The 19,044-nt window shown below is 39.2% G+C and overlaps 1 protein-coding gene across 2 annotated transcripts in view; it reads right to left on the bottom strand.

Annotated features, from left to right (window-relative positions):
* Nucleotides 1-2,488: 2,488 nt before the first annotated feature.
* cacna1fa (calcium channel, voltage-dependent, L type, alpha 1F subunit a) overlaps nucleotides 2,489-19,044 on the bottom strand; it is a 42,403-nt gene continuing 25,847 nt past the window's right edge. Inside the window, exons 29-48 of one of the 2 annotated variants that reach the window (XM_037536201.1) lie at nucleotides 18,780-18,938; nucleotides 17,444-17,554; nucleotides 17,204-17,287; nucleotides 16,907-16,927; nucleotides 15,885-16,019; nucleotides 15,642-15,707; nucleotides 15,456-15,547; nucleotides 13,694-13,853; nucleotides 13,254-13,381; nucleotides 12,941-13,037; nucleotides 12,590-12,692; nucleotides 12,183-12,284; nucleotides 11,902-12,026; nucleotides 11,301-11,417; nucleotides 10,533-10,756; nucleotides 8,106-8,297; nucleotides 6,033-6,385; nucleotides 5,766-5,878; nucleotides 5,161-5,478; nucleotides 2,489-4,060 (exon numbers count right to left, since the gene is read on the bottom strand). In XM_037536201.1, the coding sequence (XP_037392098.1) occupies nucleotides 3,851-4,060; nucleotides 5,161-5,478; nucleotides 5,766-5,878; nucleotides 6,033-6,385; nucleotides 8,106-8,297; nucleotides 10,533-10,756; nucleotides 11,301-11,417; nucleotides 11,902-12,026; nucleotides 12,183-12,284; nucleotides 12,590-12,692; nucleotides 12,941-13,037; nucleotides 13,254-13,381; nucleotides 13,694-13,853; nucleotides 15,456-15,547; nucleotides 15,642-15,707; nucleotides 15,885-16,019; nucleotides 16,907-16,927; nucleotides 17,204-17,287; nucleotides 17,444-17,554; nucleotides 18,780-18,938 (2,910 nt within the window). In that variant the 3' untranslated portion in view covers nucleotides 2,489-3,850. Of the gene's footprint in view, nucleotides 4,061-5,160; nucleotides 5,479-5,765; nucleotides 5,879-6,032; nucleotides 6,386-8,105; nucleotides 8,298-10,475; nucleotides 10,757-11,300; nucleotides 11,418-11,901; nucleotides 12,027-12,182; nucleotides 12,285-12,589; nucleotides 12,693-12,940; nucleotides 13,038-13,253; nucleotides 13,382-13,693; nucleotides 13,854-15,455; nucleotides 15,548-15,641; nucleotides 15,708-15,884; nucleotides 16,020-16,906; nucleotides 16,928-17,203; nucleotides 17,288-17,443; nucleotides 17,555-18,779; nucleotides 18,939-19,044 lie in introns of both variants that reach the window. The other variant, XM_037536200.1, reaches the window with a different exon arrangement.

Here is a 19,044-nt window from a genome sequence, read left to right on the forward strand (position 1 = left end):
GTAGCGAGTTTTAGGTCTCGGACTCTGTTCAAAACACCCACATTTAACTAGAATGATCTGTGAGGCAGTGACAGTTGGTGTGTGGTTTGCTGTAATTATTATGGAGGTGTGTGGATCTGTAATTACATTGAAGAGGTCTTCAAATACGAAAATACAGTTTGTAAAGCGTTTTATAGAAAAATTACGCCCAAACGTTCTGCATAATTCATTCATTGCGAAGTAAAGTCATTCAGAGTTGAATGATGTGGTTGTGGTTCGTGGTGGAGAAACTTAGTGAGACAGGGAAAGGATTTATGATGTCTGCAGTACAAATACAGCCATATTATGTGATGGGCTTTATATGTAATGCTGATAATGGTAAAATAGTCATGAGCCCCTAAATCACCATTGCAAAGACAAAAAAATAAATATTGTAGCGTTCCGTCGCAATGATTTGTCTTTCCCTTGCAAACTTTTTACTGTCCCTTTTCAATGTTTATCCACCACTTTCCAAACATTTTGTGTTCCCTTGCCAAATCCATTGTATTTGTGAGGAAATGCAAAATAAAAAAAGGAAAATGAATGTGTGCAAATACTTTTTTGCTGTTAGATTCTCCATAAAAGCTGCACATCTGAAAAAAATCTTACAACGCCCTACATGTGCACATCAGGATAAAAACATGAAAGCAAACCTATTGTAAAGGATACCTTAGACAGCAGGCAGCGTATTCATGACTATGTCATGTAACAACATTTTGCGGCGATGCTTTCAGTGGCATTAAACTCTTTAAAGACGTCTGGTTCCTATCACCGCCACTGTGAGCAAAAATGTCTTTACAACGGAGAATTTCACATCAGTCCACTCTGAATGACTTTGTTCACATTCTAACCATTTATGTTCCGAAAAATCTGTGGAATTTCCCTTTTACTATTTCAGTTTTACTTACAGATATCCATCATTCTTATTACAATCTCAATAATCTGAGTTATGAATATGATGTAAGATTAAGCTGTAAAGCCTGCAGAGAGAAAACGAACGTGAATATTTTGCAAATGTGTTCTCAACAGTGTTACGGTGTGGAATTTTACATTATGACAGTGAGAAGCTTAGTCGGGAAAAATCAGTAAAGCCTACAACATGAATGTCAACAACGTTACAGAACAGTTTGATTCAGTCGGACTCATGAGTCAGTTTGACTGAATCCATGACCAGAAGAAGGATTCGGGCGTCACTAGTGAAGGTAAAGGTAAAAGTCTTGTTAGGTCAACGAAGTAACGACTCGAATAGGTTTAACAACAGCTTCCAAAATCAGCTTTATCAGGAGAAAAAGTATCACAAATGACCCTGAGTTCTGTAGCACTGCTGAGTCTCAGCATACCAATAGGATGGGGCTCTCATCAGACTCTCATAGCTCACTGGTAACTCTTTTAATGGCAGATTTTCACCCTAAATCATAAATGATGCTTTAATAAAGACAGCTGACTGATATTAGCAGATAAATAGCAATGTAATTACATCATTTGAATACTTATATGCTATAACTGTGTCGGGAGCAGAGAAACAGTCTCATATGCAGTAGATAAGCAGTTGAGGAACCATTGCTCAACTGCTTACCTACTGCACAGGCTGTGTGTCTAACCTGCATGTGTGGTAGGTTAGAGACTTTACCTACACATTTGAATGTAGGCTTGAAATACATTTATTAGAATTCTGTGACAGTACCTTACAATACTTTGCTTCTCTGACATTCCTGCAAACCTCTTGCCGTACCAATTGCTCCCCGGGGTTCACTTCCTCCCACAGCCTGTATAATCTTCATAGAAAAGCATACCAATAGAATGGGACACTGGGAATGGGAACAGCAGTGCATGAGCCTATGGTCTCTATGTGCCCAATGCCTAGCATCGGTTAGATGGGTATGAAACCCCGCAGCATTGGGCTGTGCAGCAGCAGAACTGTGTTCTTTGGAGTTAATGCAGCCCCTCTGGAATGAGCTGGAGTGGCATTTGTGATCCAGAACTAATCATCCAACATCTGTACCTCATCTCACTAATGCTGTTTTGGCTAAATGCACTCAAATGCTCACAGCAGTGTTTCAATATCTAGTATTAAGTCTTCCCAGATAAGTAAATCGAAGAGGGCAAACTCCCCATTAAAATCCTTGATTCCAGACAAAACGTTGGTTGAGTGAACACACTGTTTCTCGTGAATAAATGTATGTCTAAATCCAACTACACAAACACACAGAGTGTACACAGAGCCAGGTTTACAGTAGTCTTGGCCGTATTCTAACATTTTACTTCAAATGCTCTAATACACAGAAAACAACATTCATTGAGCGTGTGTAGTTGTAGTGTTGAACAAATGAATGAGTGACCCTGCACAGTTACTTCACACGCAGGCTAATCAGCTCTGTACAGGGCGTGATGAGTTGGTCCAGGTGTGATGAGTTCTGGAATAGAATATCAAAGCAAAGGAAAAGGTCCACAAAGAAGAGAAAGCCTGAAGTATAAAATAACTCTCATTTTATTAGACTCACAAAACACTGGAGTATCAGCAGTCACAATAACAGGGCTAGTACCAAACTGGGAATATTTTCTGTGCTGCAGAAATAAAAAAGGGAGTATTTCCATTTGAGAATGTGCATTTTCACTTTTTGCTATTTATACTCAGACTTAAATGAAGAACAAAATACTAAAATGCTAATATTGCTTAACTGGGAATTCATTTAATCCGTAATAGACACAAATTCATTTGAGTGATTAAACCTCAAAGTAAGACTATGCTTTCTGTAAGTCTGACAGTAGTGCCATATAAAAGAGTCCTGTTATAAGGAATACTGGACAGTTGTTCTACTCGGAAAATAATTATAAGAACAGATGGTATGAGACACAGTAAGTGTGGCAAAAATGTCCAGCACTGTCTTTGGGAAACCTTATATAGAACATTATAACTGCAACATTTCAATATGCTTTATTCAGCTCAAGTACTGGTCAGCATATCAGAAGACGTTCTCTGAAAACATCTGTGAGGCAGATTTGTATCGTAATATTTGCCCATGGCTGCTTATACATTTTTTTTTGTTCCTAAACCTCAATGTTGTGCTCAGAGGCCCTTGCCTCTTTAAATTCTTGCTCCACTCTTTTAGGCTCCTATCATTTAAGTCTTCAGAACTTCAGAACAGTCAGAACCAAATTCATATCCATTCCAAATGTAGAAGCCTGTGCAGCTCAGTAAGGGCTATGGAATCATCAAGTGTTGAACATGCACACGTCAAGACACTTGAGTGAATTAGGAAAAGTAGCATAAAAATGACCCATTTAGCCACTTTCACCTTAACTTCCCTGCTTTCTCTTTCAACTCTTCAACTCTCTTACAACTTCCTTGCTTTTCCAACTTCTTGCCTCTGCCTTAACGTTCTCTCTCAAAAGCCCTATGACTGCATTTGTTTTACCAGAGGAGGCACTATAGTATTAGTGATTTTAAACCCGTAAGAATCTGCAGTGTACATCGTACATAAAAGTAATAATTCCTGGATGGAACCTGGAGTTCACTCTGGAAAAGTAAACTTGTTTAAATCAAACTGTCCTGACTGTAATGTAACAGCAAAACCTTCTAATAGTCACGGCAATGCTCTGTGTTTTTATTGTTATTGAGTGTCCTGTGGTGGAAGGCTGACGTCTACATCTTGGCTATGGCCTTTCAATCCAGGCTACCTGTGGTCATTCATGGAAATTACACAAACACTTTAATCAGTACAAATTAGCCACTCAAATCCAATACAAGTTACATTATGGAACCTCCTGTGGAAAACGAATACAGCTTCAGTTTCCTCTCTCATTTTCTCTTGCTCTCCTGGACTGAAGTCCCTCAGTATGAAATCACACAGTTCATCTCATCAGACAGGTCTTCCTCAAAGCGGCCGACTGGTTGCCCCGCTGTGCTTCGACTCAGCAAGTCAGTCGCGGCTGTCTCCATCTCATCCAGGGTCATGTGACACGCATCAGCAATCTCGCGTTTTGCAAAGTCTACAAATTTTGGATCTTTAGCGTAGAGACCCAAGCCCTCAGATATCAGGATCTAAGATGATTAGAAGAACACAACAGGAAGACAATGATTCAGTTTCAGTAATCCAAGAAGATAATTACAAAAATGAAAAGTTCATCCAGCAAAACATGTCAACTGCACCAATCACAGCATACAGCGTAAATAATCTCCTGAAAAAAGCAGTTTGCAGTAAGTACATAATAAATATATATAAACTAAAACAATTTAATAGTAGATAAATGATAGTAATAGTAAAAAAAATCCAGGTGCTTCCTCCTTAGAACTGTAAGTGCATGTCAGAACTCAAAATGATTGACAGTAGCGTCTCAGCAAATGTCAACAACCCAGCTGCAGCGGCAGTGCAGATCAACACTGCTACTCATTTAAACCCCCCGCAGGAAAACAGACCACTTTGTTCTACTCGTCTGATGAACATGTTTTAGAGATTAGCTACATTTTGCAGCTCATGTTGGAGAACTCAGGCTTGTATCATATGACGGGTAGATCACGGACATAAAGTGTCCAATTTGAATACTTAGCAGCACTAATGTTACAGCTGAAACAGAGGTCTCACAAGCTCTTTCCATGAGTCAGCATGGTCATATTTGAGGACACGTGTGGATCACGCCTGTAACAATTGTGGGGGAACACTGTGAGCCTTGATGTATGAGAGGGGCTAACATCATTTTACTCCTACACTGTCTCATTAATAGAGTTAATTGCTCACAGTAGGATCCAGCAACAAGTGTCTAACACCCTTCCAGAACAGAGGTAGCTTTTATAGCTGCACAGAGGGGACCAACTCCATATTAGTACCTAAGGAGGTGTAATGTATAAAGCTCCTGCAGGTGTAATGTTTAGGTGTCCCAGAACCTTTGTCCATATAGTGTAGCTGCTGCTACTATACTGCTACTTACAGATATTATGTCAGACAGTGTAAGAAACCATATAAGCAAGTCTATTTGACTTTTGCTTAACAATCTGTTGTGTTCTGAGGCAAATGTGTCCTGGTTTATACATGCAGCTTGCTTGATGCTACTAGTGGGATATAAGTTTCCATTACTTGTTAGCTACTATAGCCTAATGGCTCCATTACAAACTTTTCTTTTAACTGAGAGTTCAGCTGTACTGACCGACTCCACAAGGCTGTCTGCGCTTCCCTTCTCCATGTAGCCAGGGCTGTGCTGGGAGGGCACCCTCAAGGAGGTGTATGTTCGCTGCTGTTGGGACACAGGGATACCCTGGCCTGCGTTCCACCCAGCTCGGGCTGAGGCCGGCAGGCTGGCACTGCCGTTGGTGTCGCCCCACACTGGCTGAGTGCCTCCCACCTCATCCACCAAGATGAGGGGGGCGTAAAGAAGACGGCCTTTCCTTGCCTGGTTGTTTGCCCAGGAGGCTGATGAAGCCGCTGAGGACACACTGCTGCGCCGAGAGTCATAACTGTTTTGAGTCTGCAGGAGATGGAGGATTGACATTAAAGAATATCATATATATTATAAATGGTTTATCTTACAGATATCAGAAAAATATGGCTCAAAAATACATTGTGCACAACATATGGACTGTTCAGTGTTGTTATAACTCTACAATTCAATATTTTAGTTGTTAGTGGTTTTCTTTATTTGGGCCAAACATGCTAACAACACGTTGATGTCTTCTACCTAGTATCGGCACTGAAATCTAAATTATAACACAATGACAAGCCTAACGTAAAGTAACTAAGCAGCTGAAGCATTACCTGTGCATGTGTTCTGGAAGGAGGGGAATTCTGGTGGTAAGTGCCGGGGATGGGTAAATCATCCATACTGTCCTGTCTCCTCAAACACTGTATATTAAAATTTGGCTTCCGTCCTAACAAAGTCAAAGAGAGTGTAAGGCACTCAATGGATCAGTGAAGATATCAGGAGGTGATTAATATGATAAGCTGCTCCATATGGGACGTGTTTATTTATGACCAGTGAATTTTTTAGGAAAAATATGCTGCAGAAGCAAACATTTTTTTCACCTGAAGGTGTCTGAGGAAGGAGGCGTCGTCGAGCTGGATATCCTTTACCATTTTGTCCGTTACCATTGTAACCGTTAGTGCTGTGTCCACTGGCACTGTAACCGTTACTGGAGTAACCGTTCCCAGAATAACCGTTCCCAGAGTAACTATTGCTTTGGTAAGCATTCTCGTTGTAGCCATTCTGTGGGTAAGCGCTCCCGTTGTAGCCATTTGCTGGCTGCACATTGCTTTGGTAACCATTGCTGGCTGTGGTGACATTGCTTGGCTGTGCTGGGGTCACACTGCCATTAGCAGGACTGGGCACTGGAGAGGGTGTGGTCTGCTCTCGGGGTGGGGCTTCTGGATAGCATTGTCTGTAGAAAGTGGTTATACACAAATAGGAAAATTAGTTTTTTCCCCTTAACATTTTAATACTCAGTTTACCTATCCATTCTCTTCCCACAAAAGCCCACAATAGTTTTGCTAGACAAAAGAAAGGTGCGAATGGTTCTGTACTTTAAGAACATATCATGAATCTGACATTAACTTTTCTTAGGACCTTTGTCAAGAACAGTTTTAAGAAAAAAACTGGGGAAGATACTGGTGAATGAAGCTTCTTGTTATCACAATATAACTGTCTAATTTAAAAAATGTACAGTTGTATTAAATTTTTTGAAAAACCCCAAATTACGTTTTTATTGATTTTTTAAAGTGAAACTTAAGTTAACAAATCCTCTACAAAGAACACATAAACATGGCATTTTGCACATTCTAACCCACACCTTTCTATTTATTTACCTTTAGGGAAAAAAAACCATAAAATATAAAATGTGACATAAATTTTAGGTATAAATTTAGGTATAAAAGTCTTCCTGAAATTTATTTTAAGCCTGTGTTCAACTAAATTTTCTTTTGTTTGCACTGACAGTTCCACTCACTAGTTAGATTTCCTCTTACCACATGATGCTGCAAGCTAGAAGGGTGAATGCGAGCGCTTGCTTCCTCTGAGACATTCTTTAAAACTGGTTCAACCTTGCAGCAGTGGAACAAATAGGTTTGTGGGTGGAGCATGAATAGGTCAATTCGAAATATGGTGAAACTGAGATATATAAATGCAAGCCTGGAAGGAAAAGGCTAGACACTCTTTACTTGGATAGACAAAGACTGTCACTGCATCTGTACAAACTTTCACATGCAGCTGCAGAACAACCAGAGGAGAACACTGAACACCTGACTTCATCCCAATGTGGTTTATTGTGCTCAGCATTGCCCTGGTCAGTGTCACATAACACAGCAGAATACAGCAGCAATTTTACAATATAAGGCTTGAAGCAGCATACATAAAGATACAGTACACACACACACACACACACACACACACACACACACACACACACACAAAAACCTTCAACAGGAAATTCAGCTCATTATACCCTCATTCAGGGCAATGATAGAATTCTATTTCTATCTAGTTCTGCATGTTTCACTGAATTCCTGTGACTATTATGCAGGGTCTATTCATTATGCACCGCTTTCTGTCGCTGCCTCAGCTGTAACCAACATACTGAACAGTAGCTTACTTGTTTCCATTTAAATGGCTTCAAAAAAGCTTCATACCAGAAGCTGTAAGGCTCCTAAATTCCAACTGAACACACTGCACTGACACTTACAAGAACAAGTACTGTTACAGGCACTGTCACTTTAAACCGCACTGAGACACTTTATCTAGACACTTTATCCACTGCTCTAAGTCAATATCATGCTGCTATAGCAAACTTGCACTCTGGACTTCATATTGCTGCTAACTTCCTACTCTCCCTCTCTTGTGTACTTTCTATTTATTTATCTATTTTAATAACAGCTCTTGGGTGTAAACTGGACCATGAGATCTTAATTTCGTTCCACCTCATGTACCATGTGATGCGAATGACAATAAAATCTCCTTGAATCCTTGAAATAGTGTTCGGTTGTGGATGAATACATAACCCTCTCAACATCGTTTCACTTGCTCATTACTCTTCTCCTCTGTTTTTTACCACCATTCTCTAGTCATACTGGCTCATTTGTCAATCTCCAGCTGACAGCTTTACTCACCTATCATGTGAAGCTGTGCTCTCAGTCTCTTCCTTGATGATATGACTCTGTTCCGCTGCACCCGTCACTGGTGCTTCTCCTCCTGTCACCTCTGCACCTCCTCCTCCTCCTCCTCCTCCTCCCCCTTCACTCCCACCTACTCCACCCTGCACTGCTGTGTCTGGAGGAGGTGGGAACTCAGCGCTGGGTGGCCTAAAGAACAGAGATTAGGCCATGTGTCAAACTCCAGTCCTGGCGGGTCACCGCACTGCAGATGTCAGCACTATACCTCGTTTACCACACCTGATTCAACTCATCAGGTAAACTGCAAATAGCGAGTTGAATTCGGAGGGACAGAAGAGGGAGAACGCTGATCTCGACAGAGCTGTGGCCCACCACAGTGAGTTTGACATGCCTGGATTAGATGGAGACTCCATGAGAGTTAAACTCCTCTTTTTGGCTGATTTCAAGCCATGGCAAGAAGCTAATTTCACTAATTTCTCAGCACACCTTAAAATGCTTTGACCTCAATTGTTTAGAGGTAGCAAAACAGAATGTTTTTAGGGCCTCTCTTAAATTTGAATATAAAACTTTAACCAGACATGACCAATCAGGGCAATTGCTTTTTTCGAATGATAAACATTTAGGGGCCATTTCATAAGGCAAGTTTATTGCAGTTACCTAGATATTATAACCTCTTAAAATTCACTGAATCGACATAAATGAACAGTTCTAAACTTTCATTCTTCAGTCTTATCACTTATAACTGAGGTGTTGCTTTATCCTGTAATTACTAAATAGTAATAATCCTTAAGATGCTCTGTCCTTTCACTCTGAAGTTGAAGTCATAAGGAGTGTTTCACCTCAGACTGCCAATCAGAACAGAGGTCAGTCTCACATATCAGTCTTAAACGTACAAAGGAAGCAAAAAAAGAGGAAAATGGTCAGGTAAAAATCAGTTATGGCTGTTTTGGCTGCATAGAACACACAGATTGCACATGTGGGCCTCAGGAAAAAATATACAAGCAAAATGTAGTATATGGGACTCGTGTCTGCATCCTTACAGTAGTGTGCAACAAGCATATGTAAAACCACTCGCAGCCAACATGTGCCTGATTGTGCTCTAGCAGTCCAAAACTTCCAAGGTGATCTCTTTCAATGAGGACTGTCACAGAAATAATAAAATCAAGGATCTGTCATTGAAACTGCTCTCAAAGAAAAATGCATTCCAGTAATGTATAAAAGGCAAGTTTTGAATGAGAATCTTATTTGAAAAGATGCACTAAATGTGCATAAGCTCATACTTTTTCAATGACATCTGATATGTTATAAAGATATACTTTCTTAATGTTTCTGCAATATTTTCCCTATTCATACTACAGTTGTAAGGTCTGACCATCCCCTGGTAAAGTGACGTATTTTGTTGATTTTCTAGGGGAAAATTAGCGAACTCAACCTCTACAGAGAACAAAGTTAAATATGACATTTTTTTCTGCAGATTTTTGTGCAGATTTCCTATTTATTTGCCGAGTATGACATTTAAAAAATTAAAACCTAAACTATAAAATGTGCCGTAAAAAGTCACATTTTATGTTTTTTCCGCAAATTAAAAGTAATTGTACATTAAAATGTGCAGATATGTGTTCTCTGTAGAGGATGTACACCTCTGTTCACTTAGAAAATCAACAAAACATGGAATTTGTCCGGGGGGGCCCAAATATTTGCAAACAACTGTACACAGAAAATACTGAAGATTTTTAGCAGCACACGTTGCCATGGTACAACATACTTTTAGTGTCTAAACAGCAGATCTAGAAGCCTCCTCTGCAATGTGAATCTGATTCTAGCAGCTGTAGCTACTTAATACAGCAGTTGTTGGCTTTTTTTTGCAATTTTAATATACAATTATGCCTGATGTTGCCCAAAAATTGCCCAGCTGGTTTGGATTTAGTTTAAAAGATCTTAAAGCTGTAATATGTTTGTGCATCTGAGAGACAGAGTGTTTAGATCCTTCAAATGGTGCACACTGCCAGACGCTGTAAATGACAGAAATTACACCATCTGGATTTCATGCCAAACATTTCCATCCAACACAATGCAGCTCTCAGGCAAAAATCACAGCTTTAAAGAAATACATCACCCGGAAATGCTAACATTACTAATAGTAAACAAATCCCAGTGTGGACCACCTAGCATCTGAACTGCATATGCTAACTGGTCCCCACCACTTTTCAATACTAATTAGCAGCATTAGCAATTTTGAATAATGTATTGATTTTGCAAAGCAAATTATATAACGCTAATTGGCGTTAGCAGCAGCTAGTTTGGAATGCTAGCTTCTAATTTGAATGCTTCTGCTTGATGGTTTGTTTTCGTATTTGCTGTGCTTGCCTTGAGCCGATATTTAGTGCCCAGAGTGAGTTGAGTTTGTAGTGACTGGCGGCCCACCTTCTGGGCAGGGGTGAGCGCCTCAAAGGCTGCTCCATCACCACCTCATTATTGGAGAGAGCTGAGGTCGGCCTCAAGTCCTCCAGAGCCTCCTCCAGCATCAGGGTCCCGTTGGGGATTCTGGACATTGGCTCGATGCTGACCATCACCTCGTCCAGGTGTGGGGGCAAAGGCGTACCCCCTGGGGTGGACATGGAAGCCGCATCGCTGAACACACTGTCACTCTGTGGGCAGTGAGAGGGTAAAGGATAATTTGTCATTATGCTATGATTATCATGATACTATTATATTAAATATTACACTGCCAGGTCAAAATCTTATCAAATTTGTTTTACACAAATGAGCATGTTTAATGTTTACAAAAACATACTAAAAAAACTAAATACAGTGCTACTTTGGGAATAAAGCCAAAGGCCACACATTTTGTCCCCTTTTTATAATGTTGGCACTGATCAGTATTCAAACGTTTCGGGTGGTTAGACTAGGTTTGGGCCAAAAGAGCTTCAGTATATACTTTAAACAATAATTATTATATAATCATTAACAAGATATTAGATAATGATTATTCTTTTTTTGTTTTAGAAAGTAACAGTAATAAGTTCAAATAAAAAAGCAAGGTGTTCTCAATCTTCCAATGAAAAGTATGTAAGACAAGTAAGTGTAGTGTAGCAAAATCATGAATATTAAATTACTGATACTTTGTCTAACATGTAAGAATTATACCAAAATAGGCTTTGATTGTTATGTGGTGGAGAAAATGTGACCCACCCTAAAGAACTCCTCCTCCTCTGTCATCTCTCCCTCAAACCCCTCCTCCTGCCCCTCCTCCATGGCCATGGCCAGCCGCATCTCTGGGGCCAGATCCTGCAGGGTCCGCAGCCCAGCCTATGCCAGCAGCAGAGTGGGGTTATAGAGACTCATGGAAAGAGCAACAAAACCTTTTTAATAGATGTGATTTATTGAACCGTGAAATTCAGTCTCTAGATCTTGGCCATAACAACATATCATTCAATACACAATGGCACTAGCTGCTGACCTCAGTCTGTCACGTTGGCAAAAACTCACACAAAAACGAAAAAAAGTGCAATAAGGGGACTGTCCAGAGATTTTTTTCTGTTTGACAAAAATAGCTGAAATTTAAAAATGTATAATTTGACTTGTTCTGAATCAGGTGGTATCTTTTTTATGTTCTTTGTTTAAGAAAATTGGATGCTGTAACCAAACCATTTGACCAATTTCGATGTGGTCTTCAGATTCCTGCACAGCAAAACTCCAAGACCCACTTCCTTTTATTTATTTATGTTTTATGAAATTTTAAATATCCAGTCTAGGAATAAACAGATTTTGTTTATTTTTTATAACTGTGCACCTGAAGTGAGGCTGACTTGTCCTTTCCCTTCTTCTTCTTTTCTTTCTCCTTCCTCTTACGGTACTTCTTGAAGTAATCCTGGATGAGAAAACTGGCATAGAACTTTCCAGCAGTCACTTCATCTCCTAGGAAAAAAAACAGGAGAGATGACAATAAATTTTTTTTTGCGTATACGAAACCTCAAGATGCACATAAAGGCACTTTTTAGCACTGCTAAAATGTACTCATTCAAATTCTAAGGGTTTCAGAATGTGGTGCACAGTGGATAGTATAATGTTTACCTGCAGGGGGCGGTATAACTTCATCTAAGAGCTTAGGTTTGGTGCGCTTCCAAATCTTCTTAATAATGGCTCTCAGCTCTTCATTCTCCTGGTCAATCGGTCCTGAGGGAAACCGAGTATTAAAACCAAGCACAAATTCAATTAAGCTGCTGAATCAATCACACAAAACCAAGGTTATTTAGCATGAATTATCTGCTTTAAATTTTAATGTGTTTGATTTTGGTGTGCCAGATGAAGGACATTGGTTTGCCATATGTCCTTTTGATTTATAGATGGACATATTTTAACACCATATTTATGAGCAGTGAAAAGGCAGATGTATTGAAGGTTACCCTGTAGCGCTTATATGAATAAATGCTATTAGGCTGAATGTGTATGTGAGTGACTATGTCACTGCACATGCTGACCTTCAGTTTTAATCTTGAGTGAATTCCTCACAAGAGCAAACAAGGTAGCATTGAAGGACACCGTGCCATCGGGATGGAGTGGCACGTTCATAGCAACCAGCCTCTGCAGGAATTACGGGATGGGGAGAGAGAGAGATTGTAATAGGATTTCTGAGGCAGGAGAAGGACACTGTGAGCTAAATACAGTTGACAGAGTGAGTGTGTCAGCGGCTTGCTGGGTCTCAGCTTTGGTTGCAGCACTGGTTCCCCCATTTGTAAAAAGTAAACTTTTACTTTACCTGGAACTGCAATTTTACTGCATTGTACTATATGGCAAACGCTATATAGAAAGCAACAGGCTGTGCTACTTACCCTACAGGCGACCCGATGAGGACAGAGTTTACCAAAACCCAGTGGTGGCTGAATTCTGCGTAACATGGTCACAACATCCAGGTGCTTAATTCTTCCTCTGCAATCAAATACACATATAAAAACACTATGCCTATAATATATATATATATATATATATATATATATATATGTGTGTGTGTGTGTGTGTGTGTGTGTGTGTGTAAACAGAAATTAATATATTATAAGCTGCTTTAAACTGTTATACCACATTGTTTGTTACAGTGGGTGTTTTTTTTAATGAATTTACATATAGACAGTTGAAGAGGTTTCTTACGTGGCTTCTGGATCATAGTCTGACCACACTCTCTTAAACTCATCCAGATGGTGAGTGCCCAGCACTGTCCAATCTCTAGTCAGATACTCAAAGTTGTCCATGATGACAGCAATAAACAAATTAATGATCTGAAATGGGAGGGTACATGCACATGGTTATAATATATGGATCATTCTACCCAATCTCAAAGTCAGAGATGAAAATCCATTTGAGATTTTTCACTGACTTTAGAGTAAAATCCTTTTAAAGACTTTATGTAAGTATAACGTCATCTACTTCAAAAACATCTCATGACATTTTACGATAACTGGCATAAGCGGAATATTAATATATTCAAATATTGCTTTAGAAAAATATTGTTCAAAGCTCATGCTTGTGTTATGAAGTCCCTATGAGCGTAGCCTTCCCCGAAAATGTTACTGTCTCTCTCTTTGACTCACCAGAAAGGCGCAGAGAGCAAAGAAGCTGATAAAGTATAAGTAAGCAAGGTTACTTCCACAGGTGTACTCCTCTCCTGGCTCAAAGTCCGACTCGGGGTCACATCGTCGCCCCGGCAATGCTGCCAGCATAATCTCCTGCCACTGCTCTCCTGTTGCACATCTAAGGTTGAAAAAGAGAGACAGCGTGTCAATCAGTGCAGTACAAAGTCATTATTAAAGGAATACTTCAGGGTATTTTGACTATCTGACTCATCTGTGGCACATGGAAAATAGGCCAGTTGTGACAATATGTTTGTCATGTTTCTCAGTACTTGAAAAGTGTATAGTAGCAGTATATCATAGCATAATTTCTGATGGCTTCGGTATTTATCATGGCATAGTCTCTTTATGTATATTTTTCAAATAAAACCGTTTTGGATGTTGAAGTAAATCTACTTCTGTAGATTAACAATGGCATATTTCTCTTGAATGCCTATCCCTCACAGGATAAAGGCGAGTGTGTGTAATGCACAAAGCAATGTGTCTCATACTCAAGCTTTTATCTACGACTATCAGACACAGATGGAATTTGGTAAACATTACAGCCATTCACATGATCAGTGTTAGTTGAAAAGCTATGGTCTTGGCTTGTACCAAAGACCAGTAAACCTCAATGTCTTAACTGTCATGTCTTACGACTAGGCTAACGACAAACCCCAAGAGATTAGCTTTTCCTTCCACTCTTTTTGCCTCTTTAACTCATTAACAGATTATATTGTGATGTTTGCATTCCGAGAGCCATCAGACTCTTCAATTCCTCCCATCGGGGACGGGAGGCTGCTGCTGACTGAGTTTAACCCAGTCACACTACATGGACATTATTCAACTACTCAACCGCTTAATTATTTATTCACAATTACACTTCCCCAACCTCTCTTACACTCAAGTACATTTACTCATGGTGTGGTATTCATATATTCACATATTCACTTTACAGAACTATGTTTTTACATGTACATATTAATAATTCTATGGCACATCAGTCACTTTTATAACCAATGTTGTTTGCACCTTGCACTTTGCCCTGTGAATTTATTTATTGGCTGTTAGAAAAATCTACTGCACTGCTCCATCTACAGATAGTTCTTTACCTTGTACAGAAAGTTCTTATACCCTTATATATTTTCTATTGTTCTGTGTTTGATAGATGTCGAATATGTTTCCTACTGTATTGTGTTGTTGTTGCTGGATGCCTAAATTTCCTTCGGGATCAATAAAGTATCTATCTATCTATCTATCTATCTATCTATCTATCTATCTATCTATCTATCTTGCTCCTTTAATAGCAAACTGGACTAACTTACTTTAACTCTCTACACAGGAGGTGTTTTGTGCTGTATCTTTGTTACATTATCTGCACTTCTTTGTGGTATACCAAATGAAAAACTCATACATTAAGAAGTAACAGTGTACACTTTTGAGTACAGAGTGTAACTGTTTGAGTTTCAAATTTTCATTTTCACATATTTAAACGTCCCGCGACCCTGAGGGAGAAGCGGCTTGGAAAATGGATGGATGGACATATTTAAACGTTTATTTAAGGATCTGCCCTTGTAGAGGGAATCATGTCAAAATAATCGTAAATGGTGATCAACCATACGCTACAGAAGTGATTGTGCAGAGGTTGAAGAAAAGTGAGGTATTCCTTTAAAGTAGCACACAACAATAACTGTAGAAAACGGCATTTAATTGTAATAGCAATAACCTAACAGCTCATCCCCACCTGAAGAGCAGCAGCACTGCCATGAAGAAGGTCTGAAAGTTGTTATTCCGATTGAGCTCTGTAATGTCATCTATAGCAATCTTCCCAAATATCTGTCATTGAAGCAGAGGATAAAAAGTGTTAAAAGAGATAAGAAAGAAAGCAGATGAGGAAAGAACCAAAAAGAGATGACAAAGATGAACACGCCTGCATCCCAATTACGCCATAGATGAAAAAGATCATAGCGATGAGAAGGCCGACGTAAGGTAAGGCCTGGGGAGGAGAAGAAGCACAAATGATCAAATTCAATGTAATGAATAAAATAAATAGTTCACCGAAGCATATCCTGCTAGGGGCATCAAAATGTACAATTGTAAAAACTGTCGATGAAATTTTGTATAGCATTTTAAGTCATATGTAGTAGACTTGAAGTTTGACTTTGAAACAGACCTGTAAGGACTTAACAAAGGTCCAGAGAAGAGTGCGAATTCCCTCCCCCTTACTTAGCAGCTTGACCAATCGCATGACTCGGAAGAGACGGAAGAACGTGATGGACACTTTCGAACTCTCTCCATCTCCCTTCCCCTGAGAGACGAGATAATAAACGAGAGATAAACACATATAGTACTGAATATAGTACACAAACTGAAAAAACGTCTTTCCATTATGTTATTTTCTACATACAACTTTTTTTTGTTTTGGTTGCCAATGCTTGGCTACTATTCAGATAATCAACTATATTATGCAGAACAACTAAGCAGACGCTGGGTTCACTCTTCTGCACACTATTTTAATCTTTTATCTTGAATATTTGTGTTAAATAAGCGCCATAAATGGAAATCTGAGTTTGTGCCGAACATGTAATTGAATGATGTGAAGTGTTACATATATCATAGTCAGAAATAGGAAGATATGCCTTGGTGAAAGCATTTAGTCTTAGATCTTACAGGACTAATAGGGAAGTTCCACTGTTTATTCAAAATGTATACATAATTCAGGTAATGGTTAAGACGTAATATTAAGACGTAAACAAAGCCCCCGCACACAAAGTTATTACATGAACCACGTATGAATACACTGAGACATTGTGATAGTTTTAATACAAGGTGTTGGCTTGAAACATACTTTTAAAAATCCATTCATAGTGGAGAGGTACATGCAGGGAATGGCAAAATAGTCCTAAAAGAACAGTTACATTAAATTTACCACTATTTTACTATTACCCACATTACATGTAAAAACCCAGAAGATGTGTAGGTTCACTGGTCACTCTGAACTGTAAATAATCACCATCACTGGGAAAAAGAGTAAGTAACTGTCTCTACATGAACAATTTCACATCACCAGCACCAGACACAGAATTTCAGAATTCAGAAAAATCTAAACGAATTCCCCTTTAAGAACATGGAACAGCTATCACAAGCTAATGGTTAAGTTTTAAAATGGCAAGTTATCATACAGCAAACACTGACCTCTCCATGACCTCCTCCGCCCTGAAAGAAGGGTACAGGGTTCCAGAAACATGGTAGAAAAGGGAAAGAGACGAGAAAGTTGACAGAACACTGCAGCAACCATGTGTTAAAAATGTGAAGGACAGATGCAGTACCGGGGAATCAATGTGGTGCAGATGCTTTGACTTATAGAGACTTTAATAACGTATTATTTATGTATATAATAAATTATTATATATAAAAAACAAATACCAAATATATGAACAAATAAATGTTGACAGTGTTATGTATCAACTGCTAACATGATGAAATACTCACACTAAACTCTGCTATCATGATATCCACCAAACTCCCCACCACTATCAAAGCATCAAATGAATTCCAGGCATCTATAAAATAGTGCTACAGTACACAGAGAGGAAGAGAGAATGTGAAAGACAGTAGATAGAAGCCATAAAATCACTGCCTGTGCACTCTACTGTTCATGTCTAGCAATGAAGAATACGTTATACCATTAAACAGGCATTTCAAGCCATTGTGAAGCAAAGCTTGTCTTACGTATGGCCGCAGAGCGAGCAGTTTGATGATCATCTCAATGGTGAAGAGTGTGGTGAAGATCATGTTCAGGATGTCCATGACAAAGTTAAACAGCTTGGACTGCTCGTAGTGCTGCGGGGAAAAAGACATTTAAACATTCAAACTCATCTCCTGAGTTCAGAAAGTAACGGAGAAACTAATTCAATCTTCAGCTTTGTACTACGGTTGAGACACATTACATTTTATCGGATCTTGATATATTACATGATATTAGGTCACAATACACTTTTCTGAGCATGTGGTGGATTTCCTTAGTGCTTAAATAACCCTGACCAACCGCACGCTTCATTACAAAAGCATAATCAGTCCTCTTAACTGCAGCTCAGTATATAATATGTCATATAAGTGACAATGTGGCACTGCTGGTGCAATCTGTCTGTTCCAACTCATCAAACCCCTCAAAATACAGCAAAAATGTCTTCAAAGACTTTGCATATTATCTGTTAACAGCCCTGCACAGTACCAAAAAGTTTGGACACACATATTCTGAGAACACTCACCTCCTTTTGCATTAACAGCGAAGATTTCAAAACTATCAAATAACACACATGTAAATACACAAAGACCAAAAATTGAGCAAATCAAAACTAATTTCGCTTGTACATTCTTTTTTTGGGGGTATTCTCTCAAACAGCTTCATGAGAAATCACCTAAAATGATTTTCCGACAGACTTGAAGAAGATTGCTAAACTCAAATTTGCTGACAGTTTGTTTCTAAATTAATTTTACATAGATTGTATTTTTGCTGTGATTATGAACTCATGCACAGGCATCCACTTTTATATGATCAACTTTTTTGCATTATTTATATTTGTCTTAAGCCTTTACATCAAAATATCCTGCAAATGTTTTTTTGTTATTTTTTTGGGGGAAGATTTTTGAGATTTTAGTCTTTGCCAGTTCCAACTGCTGGCTAGGTATCCCTCAATCACACGATTCTAGTAAGCTGGGAGGCTGAAGACTAGCACGTGTACCTTCTGAGACGTACAGCATCACCGCATCTCAACATGATGCACAGAGGAGAACCCTAACTGGCAATTCTGTTACGTCAGCTAATGGACACCTGCATTGGCTAGCACTTAGGATCATCCTACCCACAGAGAGAGAGATGAGTTACCCTGCTTTGAACAGCCAGACATGGATGGCTGTGGCATCATCAGGGCTCGTGATAGAGCCAACACTTAGACAGTTGGGCCACTTCGGAGCCTGTGTCATCCAAACATTTTGACTGGTACTGTTATATGTGCATGCTTTTGAAAGCTTGCAGTAACTGTGTGTGCCCGTGCGTGTTACACACCTGTACAGCCAGCGTAAGTGTGTTGAGCAGAATGAGAACAAACATGATGTACTCAAACTGAGAGGAGTTGATGATCTTCCAGAACTTTAACTGTGACGGGTTTTTGGGTATGTAGATCTTTATAGGTTGAGCTTTCAGGGCGTAATAAACACACTGCCTCTTTAGGGTGAAAAAGACACACAGAGAGAAAAAGGAAAAATGATGCTACGTTCCTATACACTGACGCAGGAACAGTTCATGAATCATTCATTAATTAAATATTCAT

The sequence above is a fragment of the Pygocentrus nattereri genome, chromosome 29, assembly GCF_015220715.1.
Source record: "Pygocentrus nattereri isolate fPygNat1 chromosome 29, fPygNat1.pri, whole genome shotgun sequence".
Classification (NCBI taxonomy): domain Eukaryota; kingdom Metazoa; phylum Chordata; class Actinopteri; order Characiformes; family Serrasalmidae; genus Pygocentrus; species Pygocentrus nattereri.